At 38.6% G+C, this 18,436-nt stretch overlaps 1 protein-coding gene across 2 annotated transcripts; it reads right to left on the bottom strand.

The window, feature by feature from the left end:
• Positions 1-894: 894 nt before the first annotated feature.
• On the bottom strand, positions 895-18,260 carry psma5 (proteasome 20S subunit alpha 5). 2 transcript variants are annotated; one of them, XM_068057292.1, is made up of 9 exons: positions 18,030-18,242; positions 17,758-17,824; positions 11,743-11,869; positions 9,903-9,970; positions 8,570-8,677; positions 7,837-7,895; positions 3,551-3,653; positions 1,820-1,906; positions 895-1,213 (listed from the first exon to the last, which is right to left on the bottom strand). In XM_068057292.1, exons 1-9 carry the CDS (start codon positions 18,056-18,058, stop codon positions 1,130-1,132), a joined length of 732 nt encoding a protein of 243 aa, XP_067913393.1. In that variant the 5' UTR covers positions 18,059-18,242; the 3' UTR covers positions 895-1,129. The 2 variants fall into 2 exon arrangements, with proteins under 2 accessions (XP_067913393.1, XP_067913394.1); XM_068057293.1 differs by lacking the exon at positions 1,820-1,906 and having other exon boundaries at positions 18,030-18,260.
• Between the last annotated feature and the right edge of the window lie 176 nt (positions 18,261-18,436).

Genomic DNA, 18,436 nt, shown 5'->3' with positions numbered 1-18,436 from the left:
TAGACAACAGGTGGTGGTGTTAAACCGATATTCTTAAATTAGATTTATTTTGCAAGTTTAAGTCATGTCCATCAGCAACCTTTTCAAAAACAGTTTAAATTGTAAATAATTTGATTATTCTTCAAGAATTCTGAGCTGTCTCCTTGTTAATTTTAAGTACTGTTGATAAAGCAGGTAAAGACACCATGCAGTTTAATATTGACCTATTCACCAGGTCACAGGTTCAATGCCTAGTCAGTCCCCAGCTGACTGACCTCAGCCAGGCCAACAGTTGGGGTGTTGCAATGGATTTCTACTGTGCTGGGAGTGGGTGGTAAATATCAGCCACCCCTTAACCTCTGGTTCCTATCCAACGCCCCTTGCCAGACAGCATTCATTTGTGGACTTCATTTGTGATAAATTGAGAAGAGCTGTGATTACCACCATGACAAAAAAACATTCTGTCAACAGTCACTGGGCAGGCTAGCTACTTAGACAATGTAATAGAGGGTGTTTAGAATCTTTGTCACCATATTCTGGCAGATGTTTGGATCTTGGGGCTGGAGGTGGGGGAAAGAAAGAAAAGAAAAAAGGAGACACACCCTTGATTAATGATAGGTGCTGATGTTAATTTAAATCACCCTATAATCATTCTGTTGAAAGAAAAACATGCGTGCAAACAATTTTGGTCCTAAAAGCTTCTTTGTTTTTACAAATTCATATCAGAGGTTTATTTCAGTTTGAACTCTTTCCAATTTATAACAAACAGACAGGACTAAAGTTAATAACTGTGGAGGTTTAAAGTAACAATATTGAGCCTTAACTGAATTATATACTGTATCTTTACTTTTGCCTCAACCTTTCTTGGTGCAAGAGTACTTCTATGTAAAGTGGAACAAAGATTTTAACACAGCATAAGTAACAAAGATTTATTTAGCCTCATTTGATTCACAATAGTTTTCAATGCCCTATGTACAGAGATTTTTTCAAACCCTTGAGATAAAAGACTAATACATAAACAAAAAACATTATCTGAAATCGCTGTCCGACAATAAAATAAGTTTTATTCTATGAACAAAATCTCCAACAGAGCATGTAACTTTGATTATGTTCCAAATCACACTCAAGGAAGCAGTAGTTGTGCCAATATTCAGCTTTGCAGTTTCTTAATTTCTTCCTCCAGCTCTTCCTTTGTGTACATATGAAATACTTTTGAAGGTTCCATTGTTGCAAGCTGAAAAGGAATTAAGCAGTTACCATACTCTTGCAAATTGCCATGGCTGGCCGCTACAGAGATGCTAAAAAAAGTACGACATTTACTAGTGAAGCTGGTTTTACTGGATATGTAACAGGAATTTATACTCAAGCTTATACCACTTTCTAACTTCATTTACGGAGTGCATTTTCAATTATACTTTCCCCTATATTCCTCTGCTTGAAGTCCCATCCTCTAGTTGCTGTCCAAGGTGACAGGCAGGTGACCTGCTTCCAGGTCTCTACCAATACAATTTTGCAAAACTGTCATTAGTAAACATGCAAGGTTATCAAACTTAGTTTAGTTAAGATAAAAGTAAGACCAGTTACCCAGGCTGTGTTCACATCCGTTCTGTTGATCAGGGTGTGGAAGTGAAGAGCAGGGAAAGAAGGAATATAAAATCATAGAATGGTACAGCACAGGAGGCCATGCGGCCTGTGCCAGCTGTCTGCAAGAGCTATACGTATCATCATAAATGATCAGAATAAGACTTGCCAACTTTCAGCATTAGAAGTATTAAATGAAAGTAGACAGCCCCAGTAGATTGGTGGACTTCTGATTTTACCGTTGGCTAAACTTTCATACCTCAATATTAGTAGCATTCAGTTTTTCTTCCATTACTTGTTTCAGGATGGTGAGTGCTGCATTCTTTGCCTCTTCTAATGTCATTGACTAGAATGTCAAAAACAATAATCTAAGCATTCATCCAATGTACTACTAAATACACCATTCTGCTAATCTTCACAATAGTTTCTTACATTAAAATGGCAGCTGAAATTTTTGAGGTAATGGGAGGTAGATTTATACTCTTTCAGAGAGACTTCACAATGGCCCATGTAGTGAAGCATTAACTTTTTTCATGGAAAGAAAGGTGGCAGTGACAAGAAATAACATGGGAAATGAATTAGGGAGAGAATTAGTAAAACATCTGTTGAGATAAGTATGAACAAATGCAATGGGAAATTAGACTTCATAACTATTTAAGAAAGTATAAGGAAGCGTTTTGTTAATTTTTTTTTTGAAGTGAAACATTATTTTCTGATCAGTTACATCCATTATAACTCGAGCCTATAACATGTCTGATTCTGGTTACATGATGAAGCTACAGAGTAAAACTCAATCACAATGGCTTATTGCCATAAGTCAATGGCAAAAATACTAAGGTACAAAAAATGTATATGCTACCTTAGAGTGTGTTCAAAGCTGCAAGATGCTACTGGAAGTTTGGATAACAAAATCCTACGCTTTGTACCCATATTCAGCAGGATCGTCCAAATTCAATAGATTCCAAATACAATTGTCATGCATAATGTATTATCTAAATAAAGGCCAGATTTTGTGGTCAGCGGCAAAGCAACAGTATTCACCACTGACCTCAAAGATCTAGCAATCTCTGATGGGTCTTCCCCTTTTCCTATGGCAGTTTAAATAAGGTGCCAAGAAAAGGGGATCCCGTGGCATGCAGCAGCAGTGATGTCAGCATGCAGGGCAAGCAGCCAATCACACTGAAGGATTGTCACACAGCAAACCAGGAAGTTAAAAGCACTTGATCCCTCATTTTCAGCTAGCAAAATAAAAAGTGATGATTGGATTAAGATAGAAGCTAAAATATCAAAGTTTAAAATTTTAAAATTGGAATTAATCATAATGGAGATATTTGACATTAAAATATAAAATTATTCTTTTAGGGCCAGTGAAGCTGTTTAGCAGTAATTATGCCATTAAATACCCTGTGACACCTCATTCAATAAGGTGCAACTTTTTGAAGGGTTTTTACAGAAAGATTAAGCGCAAGAGTGGAAGATAGTTAGTTCATAGATTTCCCAGTGTTTGCAGTCTGATTGGTGGGGGCGGGGCAGGGGGTGGGTTGGACCCTTCATCGCACACCCTCTGGAGAAGTGTGGAATAACTGACAGCAAATTCTGGATTTCCACATTATTCTGTGCCTATGCGGACTCCTGAAGTTGCTGTCAGTTTCAATGGAGTAACGCTGACAGTTTCACCATTGCTAAATCCAGGCCAATAGATTTAAAATTTCAAGACTAATCTGTCAGCCAATAAAATGCTCCTGCAGATTTAGGAAATATCAAAAAAAACATACACTGGTTTCAGAAAGTCACAGATTGCATTGGCTGAAAACATACAAATATGTCCATCATGACTGCTAGTAGCAGTGTATATTTTATATCACTAAATCCCCGCAGATTATGTGTTATTCCTGGCAGTGCTTACAAATATTAAAATATTTTCATTCATGAAATTAATGGATTACATTCCTGACCATATACATCATCCTATATCTGTCAGTTCCTGTACCTTACGATAAACCTCCTGGAGAGAGCTCTGGGCACCCTCAGAAGCAGAACCAATCGCTCTTGCATCACATTGTACAAAGGTCCCAGACGGATCCATATGATACCTGCACAGGAAATTAAAGTTGTGCTCATAATTACAAATACACCATTAACATTTAGTAATGAAATAATACACAAATTGCCTGTGCTAAGTATAGGCTAGAGACCCAACACCATTGATCTTGGATGATACAGTGCAACCCCCTTGCATTGGCTGCAGATATGGCATTCAATTGCTTACTAATTGTCAAAACCTCAAATCTGAAATCAAACAGTAATTCAATTGTAAAAGTATTCCTTACAATGGAAATTAATGCCATTTTATTTGGATATTTAGCATCCATTGTAGATAATACATTTGATATAGGATTGGGATCAGCTGATATCTCCCTTCAAATACTTTCAATTCCTGCAACTGAGCCGTAACACACTGGATCCACTGAGCAGGATTAATATTGCGATTCAGCATCAGCTGCTGCATAGGATGTGAATCTGAGAATACTATAACTAACCCCAGATATTGCTGATATTGCTTCTGCTCAGCCACTGTACCATCTAAACAGAGTTAACCTCTGAATTGGAATTGCAGTTCTAGGATCAGCGGCAGCTATTTACAGAGTCATGCAGCAGCCAACATTCCTGGTGTGCTACATCTAATACAAGTGATGCACCATTACTGATAGTACTTGTTATATTAAGTCTGCCTTCAAGGATATCACACAACAACTTAACCAAAAAAACACCCATGCTTAAACCAATCTGTTGGATGTCACTTACACCATCAAATCGAACACTAAATTTTACAAACACAGAATGCATTTCTGACGTGAATTTGCAGATCAATTAAAATCCTAAGTTTATAGTATGGAGATCATTTAGCCCATTGTGAGTGTGTCAAGTCTTTGAGGACACAATCCAAAATTAATCACACTGTCCCTCTCTCTCTCCCTAAAGTATTGTATCAATTTCAAATACTTATCCAATTTTCCCTTAAACGCATCTAGTCTTTGTCTCAACAAATCTCTGTAACAAAGCATTCCATGTTCCAACAAACCTGTGTGTAATGAAGTTTTGCCTGACCCCTTTCCCCAATGTTTAGTAATAAATTTTAATTAATTATTCCTCATCACAATTCTAATACAACTCCCCCACCAGAAACAGAATAAATTGGAAAAGTCTATCAAGATTCTTGAAATTCCTTAATCTTCTCCATTCCAGTGGTATCTCAAGTCTCTCCTCATAACTATAGTTTCCCATCCCTTACATCAATGCTAGTAAATGTAACTGACAATTGCTACCATTTTAGTGTCCTTCTGTAATTGGTTCCCAAAACATCAGAGTATTGTAACTATAACCTAACCAATTTTTTCTATAGATTGCTTTACTATGTACTCTTTGGCCTGACTTATAAAACCCAAAATTCTACTGGGCTTTTATCATAGATTGATTTACCTTCACTTGTATTTTATGAAAATTATGTATTGGAATCCCTAGGTTTCACTGTTTATCCAAAGTCTTCAGTGTCTTTCCATCAAATGTATCCTCATATTCCTGTTTTTTCTTCCAAAAAATGTACTGGCCTGGATTTTGCAGTCATCAGCAAAACATCACTCAAAACACTGACAACTGCCCATAGACTTTTTGTGGGCTTGAGCAGCAATTTTCTGGCATCAGGTATATAAACCAGCACAGTAAACCAGCTTTTGATAAGGTCCCGCATGGGAGATTGGTTAAGAAGGTAAGAGCCCATGGGATCCAGAGCAATTTGGCAAAGTGGATCCAAAATTGGCTTAGTGGCAGGAGGCAGAAGGTGATGGTCGAGGGTTGTTTTTGCGAGTGGAAGCCTGTGACCAGTGGTCTACCGCAGGGATCAGTGCTGGGACCCTTGCTGTTTGTAGTGTACATTAATGATTTAGACGTGAATATAGGAGGTATGATAAGTAAGTTCGCAGATGACACGAAAATTGGTGGTGTCGTAAATAGTGAGGAGGAAAGCCTTAGATTACAGGACGATACAGATAGGCTGGTAAGATGGGTACAGCAGTGGCAAATGAAATTTAATCCCGAGAAGTGTGAGGTGATGCATTTTGGAAGGACTAACAAGACAAGGGAATATACAATGGATGGTAGGACCCTAGGCAGTACAGAAGGTCACAGGAATCTTGATGTACTTGTCCATAGATCACTGAAGGCAGCAGCACAGGTAGATAAGATGGTTAGGAAGGCATATGGGATACTTGCCTTTATCAGCCGAGGCATAGAATATAAGAGCAGGGAGGCTATGATGGAGCTGTATAAAACGCTAGTTAGGCCACAGCTGGAGTACTGTGTATAGATTCTGGGCACCACACTATAGGAAGGATGTGATTGAACTGGAGAGGGTGCAGAGGAGATTCACTAGGATGTTGCCTGGGCTGGAGCATTTCAGCTATGAAGAGAGACTGAAAAGGCTAGGGTTGTTTTCCTTACAGCAGAGAAGGCTGAGGGCGGACATGATTGAGGTATACAAAATTATAACGGGCATTGATAGGTTAGATAGGAAGAAACTTTTTCCCTTAGCGGAGGAGTCAATAACCAGGGGGCATAGATTTAAGGTAAGGGGCAGGAGGTCTAGAGGAGACTTGAAGAAAATTCTTTTCACCCAAAGGGTGGTTGGAATCTGGAACTCACTACTTGAAGAGGTGGTAGAGGCAGGAACCCTCACAACATTTCAGAAGTATTTAGATGAGCACTTGAAATGCCATAGCATACAAGGCTATGGGCCATGTGCTGGAAAATGGGATTAGAATAGTTAGGTGCTTGATGGCCAGCACAGACACGATGGGCTGAAGGGCCTGTTTCTGTGCTGTATGACAGCAGCCTGCACAGGGGATCTGTGGTGCATGCAAGCAAGGCAAAAAAAAAAAGTGTCTCTTCAACCATTTTGAAGAATCCTCATCGAGACTGAACCAGGAAGTACAAGTTAGATTTACTTCAATACAAAATCATATAGAGAAAGTGAAATAAAGAGAGGGAAAGATGGGATTAAGAGAAAGAGCTAAGTGACAACATAAAAACAAGTAATTAAAAAAAATCTCCAATACTAATTATTAAATATAGTTGCATGAGTCAAATCAGAACCTAACTCGAACTGCAGAATGCCACTTTTGAAACTCCGATGCTTCATGTTGACAAAGCAGCTGGTGATTACATCGCAACTTCAGAAAGGTAACAACATCCAAATCTGATACTTCAAAAAGATAATTTGTGCTTCATCAACTTACATAAACAGGGTTCACTGGCCAAGTTAATTCAGTTATGAGAAGGTAGCTGATTTCCAGTGGGACTGCCAGCAAAACTGTTACAATTGCAAAAGTAAATTTGATAGCGCGTGCTTGAAAATTCAGAGCTGAAACTTGTTCAGTGTCACCATGCACAATGTTGCAAATATTTATCTAAATTTATTGGAATTTAAGTTTGTTAGCTGCCTCGCTTTGACATTACTGTAGAAGCTACCATATCATGTTTACCTTTGCAATGACCTCAGCAGAATCATAGCCACAGCTGTATTTTATTATAATTACTCCGGTTGGCAGAAAAGCATTTTCATTAAGGTGGTTAAAATTTGATTTAATGTATTCAATTAATCACAGCTCAATTTACAAGGTTAAGCTGTTAACCAGTTCAAAGCCACCAACCTGAAAAATACCTAAGATTCACTCACATCAAATCTGTGGAAAATAGTATTTTGAATTACTGTAGTAATTTGTTGCTTATAGATGCAAAAATGAGACGGACAATTATAAAAATGCTCAGTTTGTGATGAAACTAAGAGCTTGAGTCACTTATGAAATTCAAATATAAACCCAAGTGTTTCCAGTTTGATATAATATTTATATGTAGATAGGCTGAGCTGCTCATACAGTCCATCATGAAAATTTTAATAAGTCAGAAGCTGCTTGTGAGGCTTAGCGTCAAGAGGTGTTTACTGGGGTCGTAGAGCTCTCCAAGATTTGACCTGAACCCAGAACCTGATGAGAATGCTTCAATATTTCTAATGGGTTAAGTTATGAACTGATCTCACTGTAGCAGATACTCATGACATTTACAACAAGAGTAAAAGGTAATGAAATGTATACCACAAAACAGACAATCTAGATGGTCAAGCATATTATACATGCTTAAATTGGTATACTCTGACACTTTCAAAGTGCCCTAATGCACTGGCTTGAAATACAATAAAATGCTTGCAGTAGAAATTATACTCACATCTGTGGACCCTTTTCATCAATCCCTCCAAACAGTAATGCTACACCAAATGGTCGGCTCTAAAAAAAAAAAAGTAATTTTAAGCGTGTCTTTCCTTCTAAGCATGTAAACAAATGACTTTATACATAAAAGGTTATTCTTCTACCCTCCTCCACTCAAGAAAACAATGATAGATGAATGATGATACAACTAAGTGGAGGTTTTTTTGTGATCAAGCAAAAAAAACCCTTGAGCCATTTTTGTCCTTTCCTTCACCATCATCAGCCTAGAAAATACCATTCTGGCTGAGTCTGCTTTAAACACATGGAATTCCATACATGTTACAATATTTGCAAATCACTTGGGACTCCATGACAGAACCACGAATCAAGTACCGCATCTTGCTACAGTAGGGCAGGGGAAAATGGGCAAGAGATTTCTTCTATGCACTGCGTGTAACAAAACTGTGAAGCTATCTTTAAAAGCAGCAAATCTATTGTGTAATCTGTTCTATTTCCATGATTAAAACATACAGAAAGATCACTATAACCAGCTGACACTTGAAATTTATTAAAAAGTACTGTAATACATCATCGACAACAACTTCTCGCTTTATACATTCAACTGCGCATGTGCAGATGCAGCAAGTTGTTGTCAGTTTTACACAATACTGTTGGCGAGCGCAGCAGTTTCGCCATCATTACAACTGCAAGTTCCAGGCTATTGTATCTAAATATTTAGTTAGAAATTTTACCATTGCACCAGGATCAGCATCTTCTTCGCCAAATTGCAAGGCCAGGTTAGAGACTGCCTGTGTCACACTCTCCACAGTCATATTTTCATTATAGGTAAACCAATGATTCTAAAGAATAGAAAAACTGTTGTAATTTTTGCCAAGTTAAGCAACTTCAAATGATTACAATTATTATACACAAGGAGACTGTCAGAAGATACACTTTGCAGGATTTTTACAATCTTTAGGGGCACAGCAAACAAAACATTTTAAAAGCGCTTAAATAATACCACAGATTGTGGTGTGCATTCAAGTACATTCAAAATGCTGGCAACAAATCTATCAGGAACACCAAGCTGTAGTTTGTGAATACATAAAGGTGTTTTTGTTAAACATCTTCCTCTTTCATACTTTGCTTTGCTCAGAGGACAGTCCTTACTATCCAGGACAACTACAAACCATTATACAACAGTGCACATAAATATGTATGTTCTAGTTGTAAATTCTGTTTAAAATATACTGAAGCAGGAAGTAATTTCAAAAACAAATATCTGATGCTGGACTATCCGCTTTCCAAAAAACTCCACTACAGTATTTATTCGTTTAACCTATCCGGTTATACTGACATTTGGAAGTATAAAACAGTCACCTGAATAGAATAGTTATTCACAATCCCTTAAGAGAAACACTTAACAGCTCTATATACACAGAATTTTGCAATTACTTTTACTTGATTAACCTGGGAGTTAACACATTTTTGCTAGTTAAGGTGAGAAACAATATATAAAACATTCTCAGTTCTAACAAAAGGTCGTCGACCTGATATGTTAACTCTGCTTCTCTCGTGATAGATTCGATTTTGATTTATTTGATTTAGAGATACAGCACTGAAACAGGACTTTCGGCCCACCGAGTCTGTGCCGACCATTAACCACCCATTTATACTAATCCTACACTAATCCCATATTCCTACCACATCCTCACCTGTCCCTATATTCCCCTACCACCTACCTATACTAGGGGCAATTTATAATGGCCAATCAACCTGCAAGTCTTTTGGCTGTGGGAGGAAACCGGAGCACCCGGAGGAAACCCACGCAGACACAGGGAGAACTTGCAAACTCCACACAGGCAGTACCCGGAATTGAACCCGGGTCGCTGGAGCTGTGAGGCTACAGTGCTAACCACTTCTACCTGACCCGAGTATTTCCAGCATTTTCTGTTTTTTATTTAATAAAAACATCAAGTTGATGGGAAAACGTGCACTGTACTCATCGGAGGTCACATTACAAAAATAACTTATTGAACATTTAAAAAACAGACTTCATAGTGTTTCATTTCTAAAAACTATTACCTGTGTTTCAACTCTTGCTTTGTCAATCAAAGTTTTTGCATCAGCTATTAATCCACTCATTGCACAACCTAACAAAATAGTTAACAATTAAGACAAGACATTCCAAAAAAAGGACTGAATGGAGTTTGACATTTTAATTTATATTACACATCAACTTATAAATATTGACACAAAATGATAAATTGTGAACGCTCATAAGAGCTACTCAAACATTTTGCACATTGTAACAAAGTATGCATTATATATCATTAAGCGGAACTTGTAAACATTAAGAGTAAAGCTCAGGAAGATGTCAAAACAATGTAATGTCTTAGGAGTATTGTTGTAAAGCATACATAGCTGATCTTGGTTTTTGTCTAAAACAATATCTTTGCATTTACGAGGGCCAGGTTTTCCCCATTTCGTTTATAATTTTATTTTATGCGTTTGAACTAATTTGACACTTCTCCAGTCAAGAGCAGATACACAACCTGCTTCCAAGCCTCTGCCAATGCCAAACAGGGACCACCAAGACCAAATCAGAATTTTACAGCATCAGGCGGCCATTCAGCCCATCATATGGTGCAGGCCCTCTGAAAGTCCCATTTGTCTGTCCTATTTCCATATCCACTTTGTTTTTAAATGCAATTTTGAATTGCTTCTACTACTGTTTCTAACAGGGTATTCAATGCCCCAATGATCCTCTGCATTAAAAATTCCATCCAACTTCACTTTTCGTTCTATTGCTGATCCACTGCTTGGTGCTATCGAGTGTAAGTTTCCCCTATTTTACTTAACAAAACCCTTCACAATTTTTAAAATTTCTATTAGACTGTCTCTTAACCTTCTGTTGGGACAGCGCCCAATTTCTCTAGTCTGCTCATAACTAAAGCCTCCCATTTGGTATTATCTTAGTAAACGTCTTCTATTCCCTCTCCGTAGCTTTCATATCCTTCCTAAATATTGCGTGCTCAAAGCTAGTTATAGTCTGACTATAGCCTAATGAATGATTTGAATAACTTTAACATGCTTCATTGCTTTTGTATTATTTTTCCCCTCTTTATAAAACAGTTTACAACTCCCTCATCAATTGTGCTACCTACTTTTAAATATTTGTATATCTGAACAACCAATTCTCCCTGCTCCTTTACTTCTGTCAAAGATTTATTTAGTGTGTATTTTCTTTTCCACAAAGAGATGTCACCGCCTCAGCTTGGCTACTCTTTACTCAATACAACTCAGACTGGAACTCAAACCTATATGCTTCCCCAATTAGTCTCATTCCACCTTTGTACCTCATCACTTAGTGACTGTTGCCCCCTACAAACTGTAGCTTTTTTGAAAAAAGCATTACCTAATGAAAATAAAGCATTGTAAAAATTTGTAGCTCAAGGAATTAGGCAACATCTTTTGTCTACTTAGATTTCATCAGGTCTTATAACTAAATTTAGGTGGCCAGAACAAATAACGCCTGCTACAAGAAAACAGGACTTTAGAAATGTTGGCTTTGATATTTCTGGGAAATAAGTAGAAACACTATTAGGTAATCAATTTTCTGGATTTATCAGGTATGCAGAATAACAGAAAATTCATGTGGATTAATCTTGAGGGACCAAAAAAAAAATACAAAATATACTCCTGTGCCTAATAAGACTTGGACACAGACTCAAATGTGTCATGTATTTCATTTTATTCAGTCTTGAGTAGCAGTAATATGTATAGCAATCTTTTTTTTACTTAGTCAACCTTTTCCCCATATATTCATTGGTAAAATTAGCTATTGCACTCATAACTTAGGAAGTATTGAAGAATAAAAGGTTCAATAAATAATGTTCTGTGAATTCTTTTCAAGTGTACTAACCAATGTGGGCATCAATTTCAACAATTTTCTCAATGCTACTTGGTTCCATCAGAGGTGAAGTGATTCTCTTTTCAACTGCAAGAACAACACCTTCAGAAGTTTGGATTCCAATTGCTGTGGAACCCAACTGCAGAAATAAAAGGAGCAACAGTTAAAATTTTTGACTGTTTTAGCTAGCTTTATAACAGTATACCATTAAAAATCCCAAAAATGAAAGTCAAAATCTGTATACTTAACTAGGACAGAACATGCTAGAAATACAATAGTTATACTAGTGTCTTTAAAAAAAAACAGGTTTTAGGGTACAAACCTTTTCATAGAATAGTCCTGATGCAAAGAATCTACCCAGAGCAACATAATGTTTCAGATACTGATGGATATGCTGTGTATTTCAAGCATTTTCTATTTTTATTTCAGTTTTTAGTATTGGCATGTTCCCCACACCACCTTTAAGTCAATTCATTTTATCTGATGCAGCATTAATTCATATCAGCCACTATGTCAATCTCATCTTAGTGACAGTACTCACCCATGTCAAGTCATAGACTCCATCATCTAGACTGACATTTCAATGCAGTACTGGGTGAGTGTGCACTTTTGACAGAGTCACCTTGGAATCACTCAATTGTTTCTTAAATTATTCCAGAGTTTTCACAACTGCTCTCTTTACTTTTCCATACCTTCCATTCAGTGCAGCAATCAGCAAAGCCAATGCAATGTTGGCCTAAATAGAAAATACCGTAGAATACAAATCAGAGTGAGTTATGATTAAACTGTACAGTCTGGTAGACTGCAAGTCAAGTACTGCATCCATGTATGGTCGTGAAGAACCAAGGGAGACACTAAATTGTAAGCAATGCAGAGAAGAGCCAAAAGGTGGATTCCTCGTGTCAAAGGTTTGAATTATGAGGGACGGAATTTAAGCTTTTAGTCTAGTTGAAGGTATGGAAAGATAAAATCCAGAATATTACTTGAAATTACATGAGTCACTGATGCAATCTAGTAAAAAGTAAATTTAAGACTAGTGTCAAAAAATCCTTTACACAGTGACTAATGTATGGAATAGATTTTCAGATGGAGTAAAAATAGGAAATACTGGAAATCCTCAATAGGTCATGCAGCATCTGTGGAAAGAGAAACAGAGTTAATGTTTTGGGTCTGCGACCTTTCATTAGAAAGTTCTGATGAAAGATCATTGACCTGAAACATTAACTGTGTTTTTCTCACCACAGATGCTGCCTGACCTGCTGAGCATTTGCAGATTTCCAGAATCCACAGTATTTTGCTTTTGTTTCAGATTGGGTAGTTGTGTTGAAAACTCTGGAATCACTTAAGAAACAATTGGATATTGCAGTGGTCAATTCCTCATCTATTTCTAGGATTTAGTATTAATTCCCACAGCTGTAAGTTTAACTCATAACCTTTCATGTGAATTTTGTCCAATACTTTTTGGAACTCAGTCCATTGCATCATAGGACTTCCACTCGGGATCTCATTTCCTCAAATGCAGTTGAGGAGCTTTCCATTCAAAATCCACATTGACTGCTGTTTTACAGTACAGATAATACTCAAGTTAATCCTGGTAATCAATTCCACTGTTTTACAAGGAACAGGAGTAGGCCAGCCAGTCCCTACAGTCTGTTCTGCCATTCAATTAGATAATTAAACTGAAGAACGAGCAAAGTTTGTGATGGTCATTGATGTCATGGAACCTTCTGCAAGTTAGCAGCTTCAGTGAAGTGTTTACTGAGGGGTTGGGGGGGGGGTCTCTGTGTTAACAGTTGGAAGTGACCTAACAGAAATAAATTCAGCTCAGCATTTAGATAACAACTTGCATTTCTATAGTGCCAATTATGTAGAAAAACATCCCAAGGCAATTCACAGAAGAATATTCAGCCAAAAACTAGCACCGTGCCAAAGATATAGATCTTAACAGGGGTGCCAAAAAAAAAACAGGTAAAAGAGGTAAGCAAGGACAAGAGACAGATTGAGAGAAAACCCGAAATCTTAAAAGCCTAGACAGCTGAAGGTATAGCCACTAAATGGCAGGGAGGAGGAGAATACAAAAGAGATATACAAGAGTCCAGAATTCACATAGGGCTATAGGTGGTTACAGAGATAGGAAGTGATGCTATGAAGGGATTTAAATACAAATGCGAGAATTTTTAAATTGGAGAGTTTGGAAGATCAGGACCCAATTTAGGTCAGTGAGCAGCAGCGATGGGCAAGCAATACTTAGTGTGGATTAGAATATGGACTGAGTTTTGGATGAGCCGAAGTTTATGGAGGGTGAAGGATGGGAGACTGCTGAGGAGAGCATTGGATTGTTTGAATCCAGAGGTGACAAAAGGACAGATGAAGGTTTTGATTGCAGTTTGGTTGAGCACAGGTTGAAGACAGACAATGTTTGAGGTGGAAGCAGATGGTCTTTGAGACACAAAAATAAACCTCGTAAGCTAGAACATGATTACTCAAATTATTCAGAAAAGAACTTCCATTGATGTAGCACCTTTAACAATCTCAGGATGTCCCAAAGTATTTTACAGCTAATTAAGAATCTTTGAAATCTAGTCGCTGTTTTAATACAGGAAATGCAACAGCCTTTTAACCACAGCAAGGTCCAACAAACAGCAATGGAATAACGAACAAATAACCTGCTTTAGTGATGTTGGTTGGGAGATAAATGTTCCCCAGCAGACTGGGATGAATTTCACTACTCTTCTTCAAAATAGTGCCAGGAGATCTTTTATATCCACAAGGCGGCAGATAGGACTTGGTTTAACCGGTCTTCCAAAAGGCGACATCTCCAACTGTGCAGCACTCTCTCAGTACTGCACTGAAGTGTCATCCTAGATTTTGTGTGCAAGTCTCTGGAGTAAAACATGAACGCACCAACTTCTAACTCAAAGTTGAGAGTTCTACCCACTGAGCCACAGCTGAAATAGAAGCCTGTGGATGTCCAACATAAACTGGAGGAAGCTGCTTAATACCAATCAAGTGTGGCAAGCTGATTACTCACACATGGACAGGCCTCAATTATTTCAGGGAATGTTCCATTTCAGTAATGATTATTTAGTTTGTTTCTTGGAAGACTCTACATCAGGAAACTTCTGCAACACAGCATGCTCACTGAAGGCACACTTCAGTTGGTGGCACTCTTGCCGCTGGGTCAGAAGGCTGGAAGCCTGAGCCCCAAATCAGAAGTACAACTGATGGCCCAACTCGGCATCGAGCGTGCCGCACCTGACAAGGTGCTGTACATTCTGGCTCTAATGTTGATAAACTTAAAAGTTTCACTCAAGATATTGGCAGAATATAAAGTTGCAATGCCTCTTTTAACAAGACTGTTCTCAGTATACATGTGACCAGAACCTCAAAGCCTCAGAATCATGGTTGGCTGCAAGAGAATTAGGAAAAGTTTACAATTGTATAATTCAGTAGGTAAAACAAAAAATGCAAAATGGAAAAAGAGGTATCAGCTTCAATGTCTACCCGATACACTTACAAACTGCTTTAAGGATCTACATAAATCAAAATTGAGGGAAACCAACGGTCTAATGAGAGTGAGGAACTTCAAAGTAATTAGTAAAAGCAGTGAAGAAATTGATGGGACTAAAAGTCAACAAATCCCTGGACTTGATGGCCTACGCCCTAGGGTTTGAAAAGAGGTGGCTGCAGAGATAGCAGATGCCTTGGTTTCAATCAATTCCCTTGATTCCAGAATGTTCCTAGTGGATTGGAAATATAACCCCGTGTTCAAGAAAGGAGGGAGAGATCAAACAGGGACCTATAAGTCAGTTAGCCTGACATCAATAGTCGGGAAAATGCTAGATTATTAAAGGATGTGGTAACAGGGCACTTGGAAATTCAGAATAGGATTAGGCAAAATCAACACAGTTTTATGAAAGGTAAATCATGTTTAACAAAGGTATGGGAGTTTTTTTTTGAGGGTAGATAAATGAGAACCAGGGTATAACGTATATTTGGATTTTCAGAAGACATTCAAACAAGAGGTTGTTTATTAAGTTCCAGGGATCTTGGAATTGGGGGGCAATATTTTAGCACGGCTTGAGGATTGCTTAGCAGAGAGAAGACAGACAGTAGAGGAATAAATGGGTTATTTTCGGGATGACGGTGTAACTAGTGGAGCTTGTACCTCAGTTATTTACAATCTATATCAATGACGTCGACGAGGGGACAGAGTGCAATATATCTAAGTCTGCTGACAATACAAAGCTATGTGGGAAAGTAAGCTGTACGGAAGACTCAGAGGCTGCAAAGGGATATAGAACAGTTAAGAGATTGGTCAAGAAGGTGGCAGATGGAGAACAATGTGGGGAGGTGTCAAATTATCCAGTTAGGAAAAATAGAACTTTTTAAAAAAAGTGAGAGACTAATAAATGTTTGCAGAGGTATTTGGGGGGGGAGACCCCTTGTATACAAATCACACAAAGTTAACATGCAGGTACAACAAGCAATTATCAAAGCAAAAGCCTTTATTGCAAGGGGTTTGCAGTATAGGAATAAGGAAGTCTTGCTGCAACTCCACACCTGGAGTAGCACACAGTTCTGGTCTCCTCACTGAAAGGTGCAACCAAGGTTCACTAGACTGATTCCTAGGATGAGGAGATTGCATTATGAGGAGAGATTGAGTAGAATTAGCCTATTTTCTGATGTTTAGAACAATGACCGGTGATTTCATTGAAACATAGAATTCTTCGAGGGCTTGAGAGGGCAGATGCTGAGAGGCTGTATCCTTTAGCTGGAGAGTCTAGAACCAGGGTGCATAGTCTCAATATAAAGAGTTGGCCATTTGGGATCATTCGCAACTCCTCTGAAGCAGTCTGTGCCCACATGCAGCAAGACCTGGACAACATTCAGTCTTGGGCTGATAAGTGGCAAGTAGAATTTGTGCCAGATGCCAAGTGCCAGACAACGACTATCTCCAAGAAAACAGAATCTAACCATCTCTCTTCAATAACATTACCATCGCTGAATCCCCCCCCAACATCCTGGGGTTATCATTGATTAGAAACTTAACTGGATCAACCATATGGTGTGGCTACAAACCAGGTCACAGCCTCCAAATTCTACAGTGAGTAACGCACCTCCTGACTCCCCAAAGCCTGTCCACCACCGACCAGACACATGTTAGCATTATGATCGAATCCTCTCTGCTTGCCTGGATGAGTGCAGCTCCAACAACACTCTGCCTGACACCATCCAGGACAAAGCAGTCCACTTGATTGGCACCCCATCCACCAGCTTCAACATGCACTCCCTTCATTAGTGGCATCAGTGTGTACCATTTAGAAGATGCACTGCAGCAACTCGCCAAGAGTCCTTTGACAGCACCTTCCAAACCCGTGACCTCTACCACCTAGAAAACCAAGGGCAGCAGGTGCATGGGAACATCACCACCGGCAAGTTCCCCTCCAACCACTTGTAATTATACCACTGTTCCTTCACTGTAGCTGGATCAAAATCCTGAAAATTCCTGCCTCACAGCACTGTGGGTGTACTTACACAAGGACTGCAGCAGTTCGAGAACGCACCACATTCTCAAGGGCAGTTAGGGCTGAGCAATAATGCCAGCAATGCTCACATGCCATCAACAAAAAAAATGGAAAACTAATTCTTCACTCAGAAGGATATGAACCTTTGGAATTCACTACCCCAGTGGATGCTAAGTCAGTGAATACATTCAAGACTGAGATAGATTTTTGAGCACTAAGGGAATTAAGGAATATGGAGATAGGGCAGGAAACATGAGCTGATGTAAAAGTTCAGTTACGACCTTATTGAATGACAGAGCAGACTCAACCAACTAAATGGCCTACTCCCATTTCTTATGTTCAAAAAAAAACTGGAATTGCTCAATTTTACCTCGAGTAATTTCACCTTTATTAAAAAAATTAATTCCCCTATTTTCTTCTTTAAGCATTTTCCCACAGTAAAGTCTATTATTGGAGCCATAAGAACCATTCTATATACACCACTATTTTAAAAACATACCTTAATAGCCTCTATAGCATATTCGACTTGGAATAACCGGCCTTCTGGAGAGAATGTGTTAACACCTCTAAAAGTGAAACCAAAAACTGGTCAATGGATAAAGTAAAAATATATTAACAATAATTGACGTAAAAGTTTTTTAAAAATTGAACTATTCAATCCTTAGTGCACTTATTTTAATAAGCCTCAGTAATAAAGTTTAATGGTAATAAATAAAAGGACAGAGGCCTTGCTTCAAAATGACAAAGCAAAACCACAGCAGCCGCACTGACCTGTCGTACTCGGATCTGATTATAAACATTTTCGGTGATTTTTTTTGTCCGGAGAGATTGAGCTTCGGGCGAATAAAATGGAACTTAAAAAGAAGAAACTAAACCGTTTGTGAAACTTTACTGAGTTTAATTCACAGGCACAAGCTGCGACCCAGCCAGTGAAGCCCAACCTGACATGCGCCGCTCCGCCCTGCGCCCATTGGTCGCCGAGGAGCCGGGGGCGGGTCTTACCCGTGCGGCGATGCTTCCGATTGGCTGCGGCTCCTGTCAATTATCTCACACGTGAGGCCGCACGGCAGGTCACTGTCAACTCAAACATTTACAAACTTCCTATTAAAAACACCGCTGAATTCACCAAGAAACTGGAAATTATATCCCCCAGGGCCGAATAAAGACATCGACCATAG

The sequence above is a fragment of the Heterodontus francisci genome, chromosome 25 (assembly GCF_036365525.1).
Source record: "Heterodontus francisci isolate sHetFra1 chromosome 25, sHetFra1.hap1, whole genome shotgun sequence".
NCBI lineage: Eukaryota > Metazoa > Chordata > Chondrichthyes > Heterodontiformes > Heterodontidae > Heterodontus > Heterodontus francisci.
This window is presented reverse-complemented; position numbering and strand designations above follow the sequence as displayed.